This window comes from Salmo salar, chromosome ssa12 (genome assembly GCF_905237065.1).
Source record: "Salmo salar chromosome ssa12, Ssal_v3.1, whole genome shotgun sequence".
NCBI classification, from domain to species: domain Eukaryota; kingdom Metazoa; phylum Chordata; class Actinopteri; order Salmoniformes; family Salmonidae; genus Salmo; species Salmo salar.
The window spans coordinates 14,142,693-14,167,500 of NC_059453.1; the positions used below are offsets into that span (position 1 = coordinate 14,142,693).

General features: G+C 45.3%; 1 protein-coding gene across 2 annotated transcripts in view; it reads left to right on the forward strand.

Annotated features, from left to right (window-relative positions):
* Positions 1 to 24,808, forward strand: part of LOC106564263 (transitional endoplasmic reticulum ATPase) — an 82,628-nt gene that overhangs the window by 4,346 nt on the left and 53,474 nt on the right. For both annotated transcript variants that reach the window (XM_045690786.1, XM_045690785.1), the window contains exons 3-12: positions 1,429 to 1,601; positions 2,116 to 2,258; positions 2,612 to 2,742; positions 3,082 to 3,213; positions 3,624 to 3,726; positions 6,977 to 7,110; positions 8,920 to 9,055; positions 9,134 to 9,246; positions 10,267 to 10,431; positions 10,628 to 10,750. In XM_045690786.1, the coding sequence (XP_045546742.1) occupies positions 1,429 to 1,601; positions 2,116 to 2,258; positions 2,612 to 2,742; positions 3,082 to 3,213; positions 3,624 to 3,726; positions 6,977 to 7,110; positions 8,920 to 9,055; positions 9,134 to 9,246; positions 10,267 to 10,431; positions 10,628 to 10,750 (1,353 nt within the window). The remainder of the gene's footprint in view (positions 1 to 1,428; positions 1,602 to 2,115; positions 2,259 to 2,611; positions 2,743 to 3,081; positions 3,214 to 3,623; positions 3,727 to 6,976; positions 7,111 to 8,919; positions 9,056 to 9,133; positions 9,247 to 10,266; positions 10,432 to 10,627; positions 10,751 to 24,808) is intronic.

A 24,808-nucleotide genomic window follows, 5' to 3' on the forward strand; every position in this document is an offset into this window, starting at 1 on the left:
GAGTCAATATGTATTTAACCCCTTTGTTATGACAAGCCTAAATAAGTTCAGGAGTACAAATGTGCTTAACAAGTCACTCAATAAGTTACATGGACTTAACATGATTTTTGAATGACTACCTCACCCCACACATACTATTATCCGTAAGGTCCCTCAGTCGAGCAGTGAATTTCAAACACAGAATCAACCACAAAGACCAGGGAGGTTTTCCAATACCTTGCAAAGAAGAGCACATATTGGTAGATGGGTAAGCATTTCAAAAATCCAACATTGAAAGTCCCTTTGAGCATGGTGAAGTTATTAATTACACTTTGGATGGTGTATCAATACAGCCAGTCACTACAAAGATGCAGGAATCCTTCCTAAGTCAGTTGCCGGAGAGGACGGAAACCGCTCAGGGTTTTTCACCATGAGGCTAATGGTGACTTTAAAACAGTTAGAGTTTAATGGCTGTGATAGGAGAAAACTGAGGATGGATCAACAACATTTTAGTTACTCCACAATACTAATATAATTGACAGAGTCAAAAGAAGCAAGCCTGTACAGAATAAAAAAGATTCCAAAACATGCATTCTGTTTGCAACAAAGCACTGAAGTAATACTGCCAAATATGTGGCAAAGCAATTCACTTTTTGTCCTGAATACAAGGTGTTATGTTACACAACACATCACTGAGTACCACTCTCCATATTTTCAAGCATAGTGGTGACTGCATCATGTTATGGGTATGCTTGTAATCATTAAGGACTGGAGAATTTTTCAGGATAAAAAAGAAATGGAATGGAGCAAAGCACAGGCAAAATCCTAGAGGAAAACCTGATTCAACCTGCTTTCCACCAGACACTGGGACATTAATTAACCTTTCAGCAGGACAATAACCTAAAACACAAGGCCAAATCTACACTGCAGTTGCTTACCAAGAGTGGCAGAGTTACAATTTTGATTTAAATATCATTGAAAATATATGGCAAGACCTGAAAATGGTTTTGGTTTTGGTCTAGCAATGATCAACAACCAATTTGACAGAGCTTGAAGAATTTTGAAAAGAATAATGTGCAAATGTTGCACAATACAGGTGTGCAAAGCTCGTAGAGACTTACCCCGAAAGACTCACTACTTCAGAAAATTTGATATTTCTGTATTTAATTTTCAATAAATTTGCAAACATTTCACCTTTTTTTTGTCATAATGGGGTATTGTGTGTAGATGGGTGAGAAAAAAAAGCAATTTAATCCATTTTGAATTCAGGCTGCAACACAACAAAGTGTAAGTCAAGGCACTGTACCTCCAGTCTCGAACGTGTGTATTACTTCCTGTGTCTCCAGTCTCGAGCGTGTGTATTACTTCCTGTGTCTCCAGTCTCGAGCGTGTGTATTACTTCCTGTGTCTCCAGTCTCGAGCGTGTGTATTACTTCCTGTGTCTCCCAGGCGAAGACAGAGGAGCTGCAGTTGTTCCGTGGCGACACAGTGGTCCTGCGGGGGAGGAAGCGTCGTGAGACGGTGTGTATCGTGTTGACAGACGACACCTGTCCAGACGAACGCGTCCGCATGAACCGCGTCACACGCAACAACCTGAGGGTACGCCTCGGTGATGTCATCAGGTAGGCTACTGTACTGATCACCTGTGTGATGTCATCAGGTAGACTTCTGATTAGAGATATACAATTCCGGTAAGTTTTCCAAAAATTCCCAGGTTTTCCAGCTATCCTGGTCGGAGGATTCCAGAAAGGTTCTAACCAGGATTTCTGGGAAATTTGGGAAAATGCCTGTGTGCTAACTCTATATCGATGCAGGTAGGTAGCCTAGCAGTTAAGAGCGATTGGCTTTTAACCGACAGGTCGCTGGTCCGAATCCCCGAGATGACTAGGTGAAAAATCTGTCTAAAAAAATCACATTGAATGTTGATGTGTCCTTGAGCAAGGCACTTCACCCTGATTTCTCCTGGAAGTCACTCTGGATAAGAGCGTCTGCTAAATGACTAAAAAGTAAAATGTCTGATTACTCTGAACCGGATTACATTTCCATTTTAGTCAGTCACAAATTGAGCCTATTTTTGGCCTAAAAAGCACTTTCAATTAAGATTTTCTGTGTCTCTGTGCATGTGTGTGTGTCTAGTGTCCATGCATGCCCAGATGTGAAGTACGGCGTGCGTATCCATGTCCTGCCGATAGATGACACCATCGAAGGGTTAACGGGAAACCTGTTCGACGTCTTCCTGAAACCCTATTTCTTGGAAGCCTATCGGCCTGTACACAAAGGTACACATAACTGTTGTACAAAAAGGTAGACTGACCCTACTGGCCCTTACACAGAGGTACTCATAACTGTTGTACAAAAAGGTAGACTGACCCTACTGGCCCTTACACAGAGGTACTCATAACCTTTGTCAATGAATTGTTTATATAACGTACAACTTATTATAAAACTTCTGACATTCCATCAAGTGGTTATAACTTTTTCTAACATTTCTGACATTCTATAAACTGGTAACACGACATGTAGTCCTACAGCTGATAATAACTTGACACAACACTGTAATTCTACTATAAGATCACTATTTGTAAGAAGCTGTTTAGTTGTTGAGTAACTGTCATCATTGTTGTGTTGCTAGGCGACATCTTCCTTGTGCGAGGGGGCATGCGGGCAGTGGAGTTCAAGGTGGTGGAGACAGACCCCGCCCCCCACTGCATTGTCGCCCCGGATACCGTCATCCACTGCGAGGGACAGCCAATCAACAGAGAGGTCTCTGTGTAAAATGACACTTTTTATTGAATTGGGCCAAAACAAACTCTACAACAGGGGAGTCCAACTCATTCCATGGAGGGACCAGTGTCGGCTGTTTTTTTTGTCTTTTCCCAACTTGTGTCCATTTAAGACCTGGACAACCAGGTGATGAAAGATCCTAACTAATTCATTACAAGCACAAGGGATGAAGTACAAGGGGGGGGGGGAGAACCTACAGGCAGAGACACACTGCTCTAAAATTTTGCTAACATTTCCCAAGCTGAAAGTCTGACTGAATGATTGACAGCATGTTGTACCTGTGAGGGTCTCATATTGTCTTCCCCCTGCCTCTGATAGGACGAGGAGGAGAGTCTGAATGACGTAGGCTATGATGACATTGGAGGTTGTCGTAAACAGTTAGCTCAAATCAAAGAAATGGTGGAGCTTCCCCTCAGACATCCTGGACTCTTCAAGGCTATAGGAGTCAAGGTGATCTATCTATTCATCCATCCCTCTATTTATACCTCTATCTATCCGTCCATCCCTCCATCTGTCCGTCTGTTTGTCCGTCCATCCACCCATCCCATTTCAAAGCTCCCGAGTGGCGCAGCGGTCTAACGCACTGCATCTCAGTGCTAGATGTGTCACTACAGACACCCTGGTTCAAATCCAGGCTGTATCACAACTGGCCATGATATGGAGTCCCATAGGGCGGCGCATAAATGGCCCAGCACCGTCTGGGTTTGGCTGGGGTAGGATGTCATTTTAAAATAAGAATTTGTTCTTAACTGACTTGTTAAGTAAAGGGGGAAAAAAAAGAAAAAAATCCATCCATCCTCTCCTTCTTCTCCCTCTCCCCTCCCTCTCCCTCCCCCTCTCCCCTCCTCCTCCCTCCCTAGCCTCCCAGGGGTATTCTGCTGTATGGACCTCCAGGTACAGGGAAGACACTGGTTGCCCGGGCCGTCGCCAACGAAACTGGAGCATTCTTCTTCCTCATCAATGGTGAGACTCTGACCTCTAACCCTGACCTCCTAAATTCTCTAACCCCTGACCTCTAACTCCTGACCTCCTAAATCCTCTAACCCCTGACCTCTAACTCCTGACCTCCTAAACCCTCTAACCCCTGACCTCCTAAACCCTCTAACCCCTGACCTCCTAAACCCTCTAACCCCTGACCTCCTAAACCCGGACCTCCTAAACCCTCTAACCCTTGACCTCAAACTCCTGACCACTTAAACCCTCTAACCCTGACCTCTTAAACCCTCTAACCCTTGAACTCTAACTCCTGACCACCTAAACCCTCTAACCCCTGACCTCTAACTCCTGACCACCTAAACCCTCTAACCCCTGACCTCTAACTCCTGACCTCCTAAATCCTCTAACCCCTGACCTCTAACTCCTGACCTCATAAACCCTCTAACCCCTGACCTCCTAAACCCTCTAACCCCTGACCTCCTAAACCCTCTAACCCCTGACCTCAAACTCCTGACCTCCTAAACCCTCTAACCCTTGAACTCGAACTCCTGACCTCCTAAACCCTCTAACCCTTGAACTCGAACTCCTGACCTCCTAAACCCTCTAACCCTTGACCTCTAACCCTGACCTCTTAAACCCTCTAACCCTTGACCTTGACCTCGAACTCCTGACCACCTAAACCCTCTAACCCTTGACCTCTAACCCTGACCTCTTAAACCCTCTAACCCTTGATCTCAAACTCCTGACCTCCTAAACCCTCTAACCCTTGACCTCTAACTCCTGACCTCCTAAACCCTCTAACCCTTGACCTCTAACCCTTGACCTCTAACTCCTGACCTCCTAAACCCTCTAACCCTTGACTTTTAACTCCTGACCTCCTAAACCCTCTAACCCTTGACTTCTAACTCCTGACCTCCTAAACCCTCTAACCCTTGACCTCTAACTCCTGACCTCCTAAACCCTGTAACCCCTGACCTCTAACGCTGAGCTCGAACCTCTAACCCATCTAACACCCAACCTAACGATACTGGAGCCTTCTTCTCCTTTATTAGCGATGAGGGGCATCCGGTCATGTATTTCCTGTGTGTTACGGCCATTCCAGTCCCCCCAGTTTACCCCAATCCCAAACCAACCCCATACACCTATTCATAGGTCATAATGTATTCTAACTCCCTCTACCAGTCTATTCATAGGTCATAATGTATTTTAACTCCCTCTCTGTCTATTCATAGGTCATAATGTATTCTAACTCCCTCTACCAGTCTATTCATAGGTCATAATGTATTCTAACTCCCTCTCTGTCTATTCATAGGTCATAATGTATTTTAACTCCCTCTCTGTCTATTCATAGGTCATAATGTATTCTAACTCCCTCTCTGTCTATTCATAGGTCATAATGTATTTTAACTCCCTCTCTGTCTATTCATAGGTCATAATGTATTCTAACTCCCTCTCTGTCTATTCATAGGTCATAATTTATTCTAACTCCCTCTCTGTCTATTCATAGGTCATAATGTATTCTAACTCCCTCTACCAGTCTATTCATAGGTCATAATGTATTTTAACTCCCTCTACCAGTCTATTCATAGGTCATAACGTATTCTAACTCCCTCTCTGTCTATTCATAGGTCATAATGTATTCTAACTCCCTCTACCAGTCTATTCATAGGTCATAACGTATTCTAACTCCCTCTACCAGTCTATTCATAGGTCATAATGTATTCTAACTCCCTCTACCAGTCTATTCATAGGTCATAATGTATTCTAACTCCCTCTCTGTCTATTCATAGGTCATAATGTATTCTAACTCCCTCTACCAGTCTATTCATAGGTCATAATGTATTTTAACTCCCTCTACCAGTCTATTCATAGGTCATAATGTATTCTAACTCCCTCTACCAGTCTATTCATAGGTCATAATGTATTCTAACTCCCTCTACCAGTCTATTCATAGGTCATAATGTATTCTAACTCCCTCTACCAGTCTATTCATAGGTCATAATGTATTCTAACTCCCTCTACCAGTCTATTCATAGGTCATAATGTATTCTAACTCCCTCTCTGTCTATTCATAGGTCATAATGTATTCTAACTCCCTCTACCAGTCTATTCATAGGTCATAATGTATTCTAACTCCCTCTCTGTCTATTCATAGGCTTCTAACTCCCTCTACCAGTCTATTCATAGGTCATAATGTATTCTAACTCCCTCTCTGTCTATTCATAGGTCATAATGTATTCTAACTCCCTCTACCAGTCTATTCATAGGTCATAATGTATTCTAACTCCCTCTCTGTCTATTCATAGGTCATAATGTATTCTAACTCCCTCTCTGTCTATTCATAGGTCATAATGTATTCTAACTCCCTCTACCATTCTATTCATAGGTCATAACGTATTCTAACTCCCTCTACCAGTCTATTCATAGGTCATAATGTATTCTAACTCCCTCTACCAGTCTATTCATAGGTCATAATGTATTCTAACTCCCTCTCTGTCTATTCATAGGTCATAATGTATTCTAACTCCCTCTCTGTCTATTCATAGGTCATAATGTATTCTAACTCCCTCTCTGTCTATTCATTGGTCATAATGTATTCTAACTCCCTCTACCAGTCTATTCATTGGTCATAATTTATTCTAACTCCCTCTCTGTCTATTCATAGGTCATAATGTATTCTAACTCCCTCTCTGTCTATTCATAGGTCATAATGTATTCTAACTCCCTCTCTGTCTATTCATTGGTCATAATGTATTCTAACTCCCTCTACCAGTCTATTCATTGGTCATAATTTATTCTAACTCCCTCTCTGTCTATTCATAGGTCATAATGTATTCTAACTCCCTCTACCAGTCTATTCATAGGTCATAATGTATTTTAACTCCCTCTACCAGTCTATTCATAGGTCATAATGTATTCTAACTCCCTCTCTGTCTATTCATAGGTCATAATGTATTCTAACTCCCTCTACCAGTCTATTCATAGGTCATAATGTATTCTAACTCCCTCTCTGTCTATTCATAGGTCATAATGTATTCTAACTCCCTCTACCAGTCTATTCATAGGTCATAATGTATTCTAACTCCCTCTACCAGTCTATTCATAGGTCATAATGTATTCTAACTCCCTCTACCAGTCTATTCATAGGTCATAATGTATTCTAACTCCCTCTACCAGTCTTGCGGTTGGGTAGGAGGGAAAACACATTTTGGTTCGGGGGATTATCTTCATTCTGTCTACTCTGTCTCCTGTGTGTTACGCTGTATTGTGTCCCCAGGTCCTGAGATCATGAGTAAGATGGCCGGGGAGTCAGAGAGCAACCTGAGGAAAGCCTTCGAGGAGGCAGAGAAAAACTCTCCCGCCATTATCTTCATAGATGAACTGGATTCTATCGCTCCTAAGAGAGAGAAGGTGAGGACAGAGGGAAAGACTGAATTCTATCGCTCCTAAGAGAGAGAAGGTGAGGACAGAGGGAAAGACTGAATTCTATCGCTCCTAAGAGAGAGAAGGTGAGGAATGAGGGAAAGACTGGATTATATCACTCCTGAGAGAGAGAAGGTGAGGAATGAGGGAAAGAGAAGGTGAGGAATGAGGAAAAGAGTGGATTCTATCACTCCTGAGAGAGAGAAGGTGAGGATTGAGGGAAAGACTGGATTCTATCACTCCTGAGAGAGAGAAGGTGAGGAATGAGGGAAAGAGTGGATTCTATCACTCCTGAGAGAGAGAAGGTGAGGAATGAGGGAAGGGGGAGAGAGAAGAACAGTAGAATACAAGTGGGGAGAAAGAAAAGCGTGTGTGATAACTGTGTGTGATAACTGTGTGTGATAACTGTGTGTGCCTGCGTACATGATTGTGTGTGTGGCAACTGTGTGTGCATGTGCCTGCGGGCCTGTGCACGTGTGTGTGTGTGTTTGTGTGTGTATGATAACTTTGTGTGTGTGTGTGTGTGTGTGTGTGTGTGTTTATAACTGTGTGTGTTTATAACTGTTTGTGTGTGTGTGTGTGTTTGTGTTTATAACTGTGTGTGTTTATAACTGTGTGTGTGTGTGTGTGTGTGTGTGTGTGTGTGTGTGTGTGTGTGTGTGTGTTGTTTATAACTGTGTGTGTTTATAACTGTGTGTGTGTGTGTGTGTGTGTGTGTGTGTGTGTGTGTGTGTGTGTGTGTGTGTGTGTGTGTGTGTGTGTTATAACTGTGTGTGTTTATAACTGTGTGTGTTTATAACTGTGTGTGTTTATAACTGTGTGTGTTTATAACTGTGTGTGTTTATAACTGTGTGTGTTATAACTGTGTGTGTTTATAACTGTGTGTGTGTGTGTGTGTGTTATAACTGTGTGTGTTTATAACTGTGTGTGTTTATAACTGTGTGTGTGTGTGTGTGTGTGTGTGTGTGTGTGTGTGTGTGTGTGTGTGTGTTGTTATAACTGTGTGTGTTTATAACTGTGTGTGTTTGTGTGTGTTTGCAGTGGTGGAAAAAGTATTAAATTGTCATACTTGAGTAAAAGTATAGATACATTAATAGAAAATCACTCAAGTAAAAGTGAAAATCACCCAGTAAATGACTAAATGAGTAAAAGTAAAAAACATATTTGGTTTGAAATATTCTTAATTTTGAAAAGTAAATGGAATTGATAAAATGTACTTAAGTATCAAAAGTAAAATTCCAAACCATTTCATCTTCCTTATATTAAACCAGACGCCACGATTTTCTTGTTTTTATTAATTTACGAATAGCCAGGGTCACGCTCCAACATTCAGACATCATTTATAAACAAAGCATTTGTGTTTAGTGAGTCGACCAGATCAGAGGCAGTAGGGATGTTCTCTTGATAAGTGTGTGAATTGGACCATTTTCCTGTCTTGCTAGGCATTCAAAACATAATGTGTACTTTTGGGTGTCAGGGGAAATGTATGGTGTAAAAAGTACATACTTTTCTTTAGGAATGTAGTGAAGTAAAAGTTGGCAAAAATATAAATAGTAAAGTACAGACACCCCCCCAATAATAATTAAGTAGTACTTTAAATAATTTTTACTTAAGTACTTTACACTACTGTGTGTTTGTGTGAGTGACAACTGTTCATGCTTGCATACATGATTGTGTGTGTGTGTGTGTGTGTGTGTGTGTGTGTGTGTGTGTGTGTGTGTGTGTGTGTGTGTGTGTGTGTGTGTGTGTGTGTGTGTGTGTGTGTGTGTGTGTGTGTGTGTGTGTGTGTGTGATCAGACCCATGGGGAGGTGGAGAGGCGAATTGTATCACAGCTCCTCACCCTGATGGATGGACTGAAGCAGAGAACTCACGTTATCGTCATGGCAGCCACCAACAGACCCAACAGCATCGACCCTGCCCTGAGACGCTTCGGTTAGAGAGGCACACACTCACACACACACACACACACACACACACTAGTTAGTTAACACCCGTCTCTGTGTCACTCAGGCAGGTTTGACAGAGAGATAGACATCGGCATCCCAGATTCCACTGGTAGACTGGAGATACTGCAGATTCACACCAAGAACATGAAACTATCTGATGACGTGGACCTGGAGAGGGTGAGGAGGGGGGAGATGGGGGAGGGGAGAGGACAGGGGGAGGAGGGGGAGAGATGGGGAGGGGGAGGGGAGAGGACAGGGGGAGGAGGGGGCAGAGATGGGGAGGGGGAGGGGAGAGGACAGGGGGAGGAGGGGGAGAGATGGGGAGCTGAGAGGACAGGGGGAGGAGGGGGCAGAGATGGGGAGGGGAGAGGACAGGGGGAGGAGGGGGCAGAGATGGGGAGGGGGAGCGAGAGGACAGGGGGAGGAGGGGGGAGAGATGGGGAGGGGAGAGGACAGGGGGAGGAGGGGGCAGAGATGGGGAGCTGAGAGGACAGGGGGAGGAGGGGGCAGAGATGGGGGAGGGGAGAGGACAGGGGGAGGAGGGGGCAGAGATGGGGAGGGGGAGCGAGAGGACAGGGGGAGGAGGGGGGAGAGATGGGGAGGGGAGAGGACAGGGGGAGGAGGGGGCAGAGATGGGGAGGGGGAGGGGAGAGGACAGGGGGAGGAGGGGGCAGAGATGGGGAGGGGGAGGGGAGAGGAGAGGACAGGGGAGGAGGGGGAGGAGGGGGTAGAGATGGGGAGGGGGGAGGGAGAGGACAGGGGGAGGGGGGATAGGGAGGGGAGAGGACAGGGGGAGGAGGGGGTAGAGATGGAGAGGGGAGAGGACAGGAGGAGGAGGGGGAGAGATGGGGAGGGGAGAGGACAGGGGGAGGAGGGGGGAGAGATGGGGAGGGGAGAGGACAGGGGGAGGAGGGGGGAGAGATGGGGAGGGGAGAGGACAGGGGGAGGAGGGGGGTAGAGATGGGGAGGAGAGGGGGAGGTCAAAAGTAGTGCACTATATAGGGAATAGTGTTCTGGTCTAAAGTAGTGCACTATATAGGGAATAGGGTTCTGGTCTAAAGTAGTGCACTATATAGGGAATAGGGTTCTGGTCTAAAGTAGTGCACTATATAGGGAATAGGGTGCCACTGGGGACTGTTTTGTGCCAGTGAAGTTGGGACAATAAAGTTCTATTCATTGTACTGTGCTTCCTGGTAGGTTTCCATGGATGCGCATGGCCATGTAGGGTCAGACCTGGCAGCTCTGTGTTCTGAGGCGGCTCTACAGGCCATCAGGAAGAAGATGACCCTGATTGACCTGGAGGACGACACCATTGATGCTGAACTGCTCAACTCACTGGCAGTTACCAATGATGACTTCAGGGTTAGTGGTAGCCACACACACACACACACACACACACACACACACACACACACACACACACACACACACACACACACACACACACACACACTATAGACCTGCACATCTCATCGTCCATCTCCCTCCCTCTCCCCTCCTTCCTTCCCTCTCCCCCCTCTCCCCTCCCTCCCTCCCTCCTCCTCCTCTCTCCCTCCAGTGGGCGTTGGGGCAGAGTAACCCGTCAGCTCTGAGGGAAACAGTAGTGGAGGTTCCTAATGTTAACTGGGAGGATATAGGAGGACTGGGAGAGGTCAAGAGAGAACTGCAGGAACTAGTACAGGTAACACACACCTGTATCTCTACAGGTAACACACACACCTGTATCTCTACAGGTAACACACACACCTGTATCTCTACAGGTAACACACACACACACACCTGTATCTCTACAGCTTACACACACACACCTGTATCTCTACAGGTAACACACACACCTGTAACTCTACAGGTAACACACACACACCTGTATCTCTACAGGTAACACACACACACCTGTATCTCTACAGGTAAAACACACACCTGTATCTCTACAGGTAACACACACACACACCTGTATCTCTACAGGTAACACACACACACCTGTATCTCTACAGCTAAACACACACACCTGTATCTCTACAGGTAACACACACACCTGTATCTCTACAGGTAAAACACACACCTGTATCTCTACAGGTAAAACACACACCTGTATCTCTACAGGTAAAACATACACCTGTATCTCTACAGGTAACACACACACACCTGTATCTCTACAGGTAAAACACACACCTGTATCTCTACAGGTAACACACACACCTGTATCTCTACAGGTAAAACACACACCTGTATCTCTACAGGTAACACACACACCTGTATCTCTACAGCTTACACACACACACACACACCTGTATCTCTACAGCTTACACACACACACCTGTATCTCTACAGGTAACACACACACCTGTATCTCTACAGGTAACACACACACACACCTGTATCTCTACAGGTAACACACACACCTGTATCTCTACAGGTTACACACACACACACCTGTATCTCTACAGGTAACACACACACACCTGTATCTCTACAGGTAACACACACACACCTGTATCTCTACAGGTTACACACACACACCTGTATCTCTACAGGTTACACACACACACACACCTGTATCTCTACAGGTAACACACACACACACACCTGTATCTCTACAGGTAACACACACACACACACACATCTGTATCTCAACAGCTAACACACACACACACACACACACACACACACACACACACACACACACACACACACACACACACACACACACACACACACACACACACACACACACACACACACACACACACCTGTATCTCAACAGGTAACACACACACACCTGTATCTCAACAGGTAACACACACACACACACACACACACCTGTATCTCTACAGGTAACACACACACCTGTATATCTACAGGTAACACACACACACACCTGTATCTCAACAGGTAACACACACACCTGTATCTCTACAGGTAACACACACACACACATCTGTATCTCAACAGGTAACACACACACACACCTGTATCTCTACAGGTAACACACACACACACACACACACACCTGTTTCTCAACAGGTAACACATACGCACACACAGGTGTATCTCTACAGGTAACACACACACACCTGTATCTCAACAGGTAACACACACACACACACCTGTATCTCAACAGGTAACACACACACACACACACACCTGTATCTCAACAGGTAACACACACACACACACACACCTGTATCTGAACAGGTAACACACACACACACACACACACACCTGTATCTCTACAGGTAACACACACACACACCTGCATCTGTACAGGTAACACACACACACACCTGTATCTCAACAGGTAACACACACACCTGTATCTCAACAGGTAACACACACACACCTGTATCGCTACAGGTAACACACACACACCTGTATCTCTACAGGTAACACACACACACACCTGTATCTCTACAGGTAACACACACACACACACACACACACCTGTATCTCTACAGGTAACACACACACACACACACACACACCTGTATCTCAACAGGGAACACACAGACACACACACCTGTATCTCAAAAGGTAACACACACACACCTGTATCTCAACAGGTAACACACACACACACACACACTCACACCTGTATCTCTACAGGTTACACACACACACCTGTATCTCTACAGGTAACACACACACCTGTATATCTACAGGTAACACACACACACACCTGTATCTCAACAGGTAACACACACACCTGTATCTCTACAGGTAACACACACACACACATCTGTATCTCAACAGGTAACACACACACACACCTGTATCTCTACAGGTAACACACACACACACACACACACACCTGTTTCTCAACAGGTAACACATACGCACACACAGCTGTATCTCTACAGGTAACACACACACCTGTATCTCAACAGGTAACACACACACATACACCTGTATCTCAACAGGTAACACACACACACACACACCTGTATCTGAACAGGTAACACACACACACACACACACACACCTGTATCTCTACAGGTAACACACACACACCTGCATCTGTACAGGTAACACACACACACACCTGTATCTCAACAGGTAACACACACACCTGTATCTCAACAGGTAACACACACACACCTGTATCGCTACAGGTAACACACACACACCTGTATCTCTACAGGTAACACACACACACACACCTGTATCTCTACAGGTAACACACACACACACACCTGTATCTCTACAGGTAACACACACACACACACACACCTGTATCTCAACAGGGAACACACAGACACACACACCTGTATCTCAACAGAAAGCACACCCACACCTGCATATCAACAGGTAACACACACACACACACACCTGTTTCTCAACAGGTAACACACACACACCTGCATCTCAACAGGTAACACACACACACCTGCATCTCAACAGGTAACACACACACACACACACACACACACACACACCTGTTTCTCAACAGGTAACACACACACACCTGTATCTCAACAGGTAACACACACACACACCTGTTTCTCAACAGGTAACACACACACACACACACACCTGTATCTCAACAGGTAACACACACACCTGTATCTCAACAGCTAACACACACACACCCACACCTGCATATCAACAGGTAACACACACACACACCTGTATCTCAACAGGTAACACACACACCTGTATCTCTACAGGTAACACACACACACACACCTGTATCTCTACAGCTTACACACACACACCTGTATCTCTACAGGTAACACACACACCTGTAACTCTACAGGTAACACACACACACCTGTATCTCTACAGGTAACACACACACACCTGTATCTCTACAGGTAAAACACACACCTGTATCTCTACAGGTAACACACACACCTGTATCTCTACAGGTAACACACACACACCTGTATCTCTACAGGTAACACACACACACCTGTATCTCTACAGGTAAAACACACACCTGTATCTCTACAGGTAACACACACACCTGTATCTCTACAGGTAAAACACACACCTGTATCTCTACAGGTAAAACACACACCTGTATCTCTACAGGTAAAACATACACCTGTATCTCTACAGGTAACACACACACACCTGTATCTCTACAGGTAAAACACACACCTGTATCTCTACAGGTAACACACACACCTGTATCTCTACAGGTAAAACACACACCTGTATCTCTACAGGTAACACACACACCTGTATCTCTACAGCTTACACACACACACACACACCTGTATCTCTACAGCTTACACACACACACCTGTATCTCTACAGGTAACACACACACCTGTATCTCTACAGGTAACACACACACACACCTGTATCTCTACAGGTAACACACACACCTGTATCTCTACAGGTTACACACACACACACCTGTATCTCTACAGGTAACACACACACACCTGTATCTCTACAGGTAACACACACACACCTGTATCTCTACAGGTTACACACACACACCTGTATCTCTACAGGTTACACACACACACACACCTGTATCTCTACAGGTAACACACACACACACACCTGTATCTCTACAGGTAACACACACACACACACACATCTGTATCTCAACAGCTAACACACACACACACACACACACACACACACACACACACACACACACACACACACACACACACACACACACACACACACACACACACACACACACACACCTGTATCTCAACAGGTAACACACACACACCTGTATCTCAACAGGTAACACACACACACACACACACACACCTGTATCTCTACAGGTAACACACACACCTGTATATCTACAGGTAACACACACACACACCTGTATCTCAACAGGTAACACACACACCTGTATCTCTACAGGTAACACACACACACACATCTGTATCTCAACAGGTAACACACACACACACCTGTATCTCTACAGGTAACACACACACACACACACACCTGTTTCTCAACAGGTAACACATACGCACACACAGCTGTATCTCTACAGGTAACACACACACACCTGTATCTCAACAGGTAACACACACACACACACACACCTGTATCTCAACAGGTAACACACACACACACACACACCTGTATCTGAACAGGTAACACACACACACACACACACACCTGTATCTCTACAGGTAACACACACACACACCTGCATCTGTACAGGTAACACACACACACACCTGTATCTCAACAGGTAACACACACACCTGTATCTCAACAGGTAACACACACACACCTGTATCGCTACAGGTAACACACACACACCTGTATCTCTACTGGTAACACACACACACACACCTGTATATCTACAGGTAACACACACACACACACACACCTGTATCTCTACAGGTAACACACACACACACACACACACACACCTGTATCTCAACAGGGAACACACAGACACACACACCTGTATCTCAAAAGGTAACACACACACACCTGTATCTCAACAGGTAACACACACACACACACACACACACCTGTATCTCTACAGGTTACACACACACACCTGTATCTCTACAGGTAACACACACACCTGTATATCTACAGGTAACACACACACACACCTGTATCTCAACAGGTAACACACACACCTGTATCTCTACAGGTAACACACACACACACATCTGTATCTCAACAGGTAACACACACACACACCTGTATCTCTACAGGTAACACACACACACACACACACACCTGTTTCTCAACAGGTAACACATACGCACACACAGCTGTATCTCTACAGGTAACACACACACCTGTATCTCAACAGGTAACACACACACACACACACCTGTATCTCAACAGGTAACACACACACACACACACACCTGTATCTGAACAGGTAACACACACACACACACACACACACCTGTATCTCTACAGGTAACACACACACACACCTGCATCTGTACAGGTAACACACACACACACCTGTATCTCAACAGGTAACACACACACCTGTATCTCAACAGGTAACACACACACACCTGTATCGCTACAGGTAACACACACACACCTGTATCTCTACAGGTAACACACACACACACACCTGTATCTCTACAGGTAACACACACACACACACCTGTATCTCTACAGGTAACACACACACACACACACACCTGTATCTCAACAGGGAACACACAGACACACACACCTGTATCTCAACAGAAAGCACACCCACACCTGCATATCAACAGGTAACACACACACACACACACCTGTTTCTCAACAGGTAACACACACACACACACACACCTGTATCTCAACAGGTAGCACACACACACACCTGTATCTCAACAGGTAACACACACACACACCTGTATCTCAACAGGTAACACACCCACACCTGCATATCAACAGGTAACACACAGACACCTGTATCTCAACAGGTAACACACACACACACACACACCTGTTTCTCAACAGGTAACACACACACACCTGCATCTCAACAGGTAACACACACACACCTGCATCTCAACAGGTAACACACACACACACACACACACCTGTTTCTCAACAGGTAACACACACACACCTGTATCTCAACAGGTAACACACACACACACCTGTTTCTCAACAGGTAACACACACACACACACACACCTGTATCTCAACAGGTAACACACACACACACCTGTATCTCAACAGGTAACACACACACACCCACACCTGCATATCAACAGGTAACACACACACACACCTGTATCTCAACAGGTAACACACACACACACACACACACACACACACACACACACACACACACCTGTTTCTCAACAGGTAACACACACACACCTGCATCTCAACAGGTAACACACACACACCTGCATCTCAACAGGTAACACACACACACCTGCATCTCAACAGGTAACACACACACACACACACCTGTTTCTCAACAGGTAACACACACACACCTGTATCTCAACAGGTAACACACACACACACACCTGCATCTCAACAGGTAACACACACACACCTGCATCTCAACAGGTAACACACACACACCTGCATCTCAACAGGTAACACACACACACACACACACACCAGTATCTTAACAGGTAACACACACACACACCTGTATCTCAACAGGTAACACACACACACACACACACATGTTTCTCAACAGGTAACACACACACACACCTGTATCTCAACAGGTAACACACACACACACACCTGTATCTCTACAGGTAACACACACCTGTATCTCTACAGTTAACACACACACACCTGTATCTCTACAGCTTACACACACACACACACACACACACACACACACACACACACACACACACACACACACACACACACACACACACACACACACACACACACACACACACACACACACCTGTATCTCAACAGGTAACACACACACACACACACACACACACACACACACACACACACACACACACACACACACACACCTGTATCTTAACAGGTAACACACACACACACACACACCTGTTTCTCAACAGGTAACACACACACACACACACACCTGTTTCTCAACAGGTAACACACACACACACCTGCATCTCAACAGGTAACACACAGACACACACACCTGTATCTCAACATGTAACACACAGACACTCACACCTGTATCTCAACAGAAAGCACACCCACACCTGCATATCAACAGGTAACACACACACACACACACACACACACACACCTGTTTCTCAACAGGTAACACACACACACACACCTGTATCTCAACAGGTAACACACACACACCTGTATCTCAACAGGTAACACCCACACCCACACGTGCATATCAACAGGTAACACACACACACACACACCTGTTTCTCAACAGGTAACACACACACACCTGCATCTCAACAGGTAACACACACACACCTGCATCTCAACAGGTAACACACACACACAAACACCTGTATCTCTACAGGTAACACACACACACACCTGTATCCCAACAGGTAACACACACACACACACCTGTATCTCAACAGGTAACACACATACACACACACCTGTATCTCTACAGGTAAAACACACACCTGTATCTCTACAGGTAACACACACACACCTGTATCTCAACAGGTAACACACACACACACCTGTATCTCAACAGGTAACACACACACACACACACACCTGTATCTCAACAGGTAACACACACACACACACCTGTATCTCTACAGGTAACACACACACACACCTGTATCTGTACAGGTAACACACACACACACCTGTATCTCAACAGGTAACACACACACACCTGTATCTCAACAGGTAACACACACACACACCTGTTTCTCAACAGGTAACACACACACACACACCTGTATCTAAACAGGTAACACCCACACACACACACATGTATCTCAACAGGTAACACACACACCCACACGTGCATATCAACAGGTAACACACACACACACACACACACCTGTTTCTCAACAGGTAACACACACACACCTGCATCTCAACAGGTAACACACACACACCTGCATCTCAACAGGTAACACACACACACACCTGCATCTCAACAGGTAACACACAAACACACACACCGGTTTCTCAACAGGTAACACACACACACACCTGTATCTCAACAGGTAACAAACACACACCTGTATCTCAACAGGTAACACACACACACCCACACCTGCATATCAACAGGTAACACACACACACACCTGTATCCCAACAGGTAACACACACACACACACCTGTATCTCAACAGGTAACACACATACACACACACCTGTATCTCTACAGGTAAAACACACACCTGTATCTCTACATGTAACACACACACAACTGTATCTCAACAGGTAACACACACACACACACACCTGTATCTCAACAGGTAACACACACACACACACCCGTATCTCAACAGGTAACACACACACACACCTGTATCTCTACAGGTAACACACACACACCTGCATCTCAACAGGTAACACACACACACACAAACACCTGTATCTCTACAGGTAACACACACACACACACCTGTATCCCAACAGGTAACACACACACACACACCTGTATCTCAACAGGTAACACACATACACACACACCTGTATCTCTACAGGTAAAACACACACCTGTATCTCTACATGTAACACACACACAACTGTATCTCAACAGGTAACACACACACACACACCCTGTATCTCAACAGGTAACACACACACACACACCCGTATCTCAACAGGTAACACACACACACACCTGTATCTCTACAGGTAACACACACACACACCTGTATCTGTACAGGTAACACACACACACACCTGTATCTCAACAGGTAACACACACACACCTGTATCTCAACAGGTAACACACACACACCTGTATCTCTACAGGTAACACACACACACCTGTATCTCTACAGGTAACACACACACACCTGTATCTCTACAGGTAACACACACACACACCTGTATCTCTACAGGTAACACACACACACACCTGCATCTCAACAGGTAACACACACACACCTGCATCTCAACAGGTAAAACACACACCTGCATCTCAACAGGTAACACACACACACACACACACACACACACACACACACACACACACACACACACACACACACACACACACACACAAGTATCTTAACAGGTAACACAAACACACACACCTGTATCTCAACAGGTAACACACACACACACACCTGTTTCTCAACAGGTAACACACACACACACTTGTATCTCAACAGGTAACACACACACACACCTGTATCTCTACAGGTAACACACACATATCTGTATCTCTACAGTTAACACACACACACACACCTGTATCTCTACAGCACACACACACACACACACACACAAACACACACACACACACACACACACACACACACACACACACACACACACACACACACACACACACACACACACACACACACACACACACACACACACACACACACACACTGTATCTCAACAGGTAACACACACACAAACACACACACACACACACACACCAGTATCTCAACAGGTAACACACACACACACACACACCTGTATCTTAACAGGTAACACACACACACACACCTGTTTCTCAACAGGTAACACACACACACACACACACACCTGTTTCTCAACAGGTAACACACACACACACCTGCATCTCAACAGGTAACACACAGACACACACACCTGTATCTCAACAGAAAGCACACCCACACCTGCATATCAACAGGTAACACACACACACACACACACACCTGTTTCTCAACAGGTAACACACACACACACACACCTGTATCTCAACAGGTAACACACACACACACACCTGTATCTCAACAGGTAACACACACACCCACACCTGCATATCAACAGGTAACACACACACACACACACCTGTTTCTCAACAGGTAACACACACACACCTGCATCTCAACAGGTAACACACACACACATGCATCTCAACAGGTAACACACACAAACACCTGCATCTCAACAGGTAACACACAAACACACACACCTGCATCTCAACAGGTAACGCACAAACACACACACCTGTATCTCAACAGAAAGCACACCCACACCTGCATATCAACAGGTAACACACACACACACACACCTGTTGCTCAACAGGTAACACACACACACACACCTGCATCTCAACAGGTAACACACACACACACCCACACCTGCATATCAACAGGTAACACACACACACACCTGTATCTCAACAGGTAACACACACACACACCTGTTTCTCAACAGGTAACACACACACACCTGCATCTCAACAGGTAACACACACACACACCTGCATCTCAACAGGTAACACACACACACACACACCTGTTTCTCAACAGGTAACACACACACACCTGCATCTCAACAGGTAACACACACACACACACCTGCATCTCAACAGGTAACACACACACACACACACATCAGTATCTTAACAGGTAACACACACACACACCTGTATCTCAACAGGTAACACACACACACACACCTGTTTCTCAACAGGTAACACACACACACACCTGTTTCTCAACAGGTAACACACACACACACCTGCATCTCAACAGGTAACACACAGACACACACACCTGTATCTCAACAGGTAACACACAGACACACACACCTGTATCTCAACAGAAAGCACACCCACACCTGCATATCAACAGGTAACACACACACACACACACCTGTTTCTCAACAGGTAACACACACACACACACCTGTATCTCAACAGGTAACACACACACACACCTGTATCTCAACAGGTAACACACACACCCACACGTGCATATCAACAGGTAACACACACACACACCTGTATCTCAACAGGTAACACACACACACACACACACACACACACCTTTTTCTCAACAGGTAACACACACACACCTGCATCTCAACAGGTAACACACACACACCTGCATCTCAACAGGTAACACACACACACCTGCATCTCAACAGGTAACACACACACACACACACCTGTTTCTCAACAGGTAACACACACACACCTGTATCTCAACAGGTAACACACACACACACCTGCATCTCAACAGGTAACACACACACACCTGCATCTCAACAGGTAACACACACACACACACCTGCATCTCAACAGGTAACACACACACACACACACACACACCAGTATCTTAACAGGTAACACACACACACACCTGTATCTCAACAGGTAACACACACACACACACACATGTTTCTCAACAGGTAACACACACACACACCTGTATCTCAACAGGTAACACACACACACACACCTGTATCTCTACAGGTAACACACACACACCTGTATCTCTACAGTTAACACACACACACCTGTATCTCTACAGCTACACACACACACACACACACACACACACACACACACACACACACACACACACACACACACACACACACACACACACACACACACACACACACACACACACACACACACACACACACCTGTATCTCAACAGGTAACACACACACACACACACACACACACACACACTCACACCAGTATCTCAACAGGTAACACACACACACACACCTGTATCTTAACAGGTAACACACACACACACACACCTGTTTCTCAACAGGTAACACACACACACACACACACACACACACCTGTTTCTCAACAGGTAACACACACACACACCTGCATCTCAACAGGTAACACACAGACACACACACCTGTATCTCAACAGGTAACACACAGACACACACACCTGTATCTCAACAGAAAGCACACCCACACCTGCATATCAACAGGTAACACACACACACACACACCTGTTTCTCAACAGGTAACACACACACACACACCTGTATCTCAACAGGTAACACACACACCCACACGTGCATATCAACAGGTAACACACACACACACACACACACCTGTTTCTCAACAGGTAACACACACACACCTGCATCTCAACAGGTAACACACACACACCTGCATCTCAACAGGTAACACACACACACAAACACCTGTAACTCTACAGGTAACACACACACACACACCTGTATCCCAACAGGTAACACACACACACACACCTGTATCTCAACAGGTAACACACATACACACACACCTGTATCTCTACAGGTAAAACACACACCTGTATCTCTACAGGTAACACACACACACCTGTATCTCAACAGGTAACACACACACACACCTGTATCTCAACAGGTAACACACACACACACACCTGTATCTCAACAGGTAACACACACACACACACACCTGTATCTCTACAGGTAACACACACACACACCTGTATCTGTACAGGTAACACACACACACACCTGTATCTCAACAGGTAACACACACACACCTGTATCTCAACAGGTAACACACACACACCTGTTTCTCAACAGGTAACACACACACACACACCTGTATCTAAACAGGTAACACACACACACACACACCTGTATCTCAACAGGTAACACACACACCCACACGTGCATATCAACAGGTAACACACACACACACACCTGTTTCTCAACAGGTAACACACACACACCTGCATCTCAACAGGTAACACACACACACCTGCATCTCAACAGGTAACACACACACACCTGCATCTCAACAGGTAACACACACACACACCGGTTTCTCAACAGGTAACACACACACACACACACACCTGTATCTCAACAGGTAACACACACACACACCTGTATCTCAACAGGTAACACACACACACACCTGTATCTCAACAGGTAACACACACACACCCACACCTGCATATCAACAGGTAACACACACACACCTGTATCTCAACAGGTAACACACACACACACCTGTTTCTCAACAGGTAACACACACACACCTGCATCTCAACAGGTAACACACACACACCTGCATCTCAACAGGTAACACACACACACAAACACCTGTATCTCTACAGGTAACACACACACACACCTGTATCCCAACAGGTAACACACACACACACACCTGTATCTCAACAGGTAACACACATACACACACACCTGTATCTCTACAGGTAAAACACACACCTGTATCTCTACATGTAACACACACACAACTGTATCTCAACAGGTAACACACACACACACACACCTGTATCTCAACAGGTAACACACACACACACACCCGTATCTCAACAGGTAACACACACACACACCTGTATCTCAACAGGTAACACACACACCCACACGTGCATATCAACAGGTAACACACACACACACACACACCTGTTTCTCAACAGGTAACACACACACACCTGCATCTCAACAGGTAACACACACACACCTGCATCTCAACAGGTAACACACACACACAAACACCTGTATCTCTACAGGTAACACACACACACCTGCATCTCAACAGGTAACACACACACACCTGCATCTCAACAGGTAACACACACACACAAACACCTGTATCTCTACAGGTAACACACACACACACCTGTATCCCAACAGGTAACACACACACACACACCTGTATCTCAACAGGTAACACACATACACACACACCTGTATCTCTACAGGTAAAACACACACCTGTATCTCTACATGTAACACACACACAACTGTATCTCAACAGGTAACACACACACACACACACCTGTATCTCAACAGGTAACACACACACACACACCCGTATCTCAACAGGTAACACACACACACACACCTGTATCTCTACAGGTAACACACACACACACCTGTATCTGTACAGGTAACACACACACACACCTGTATCTCAACAGGTAACACACACACACCTGTATCTCTACAGGTAACACACACACACCTGTATCTCTACAGGTAACACACACACACCTGTATCTCTACAGGTAACACACACACACACACCTGTATCTCTACAGGTAACACACACACACACACCTGCATCTCAACAGGTAACACACACACACCTGCATCTCAACAGGTAAAACACACACCTGCATCTCAACAGGTAACACACACACACACACACACACACACACACACACACACACACACACACACACACACACACACACACACACACACACACACACACACACACACACCTGTATCTCTACAGGTAACACACACACACACACCCGTATCTCAACAGGTAACACACACACACACCTGTATCTCTACAGGTAACACACACACACACCTGTATCTGTACAGGTAACACAAACACACACCTGTATCTCAACAGGTAACACACACACACCTGTATCTCAACAGGTAACACACACACACCTGTATCTTAACAGGTA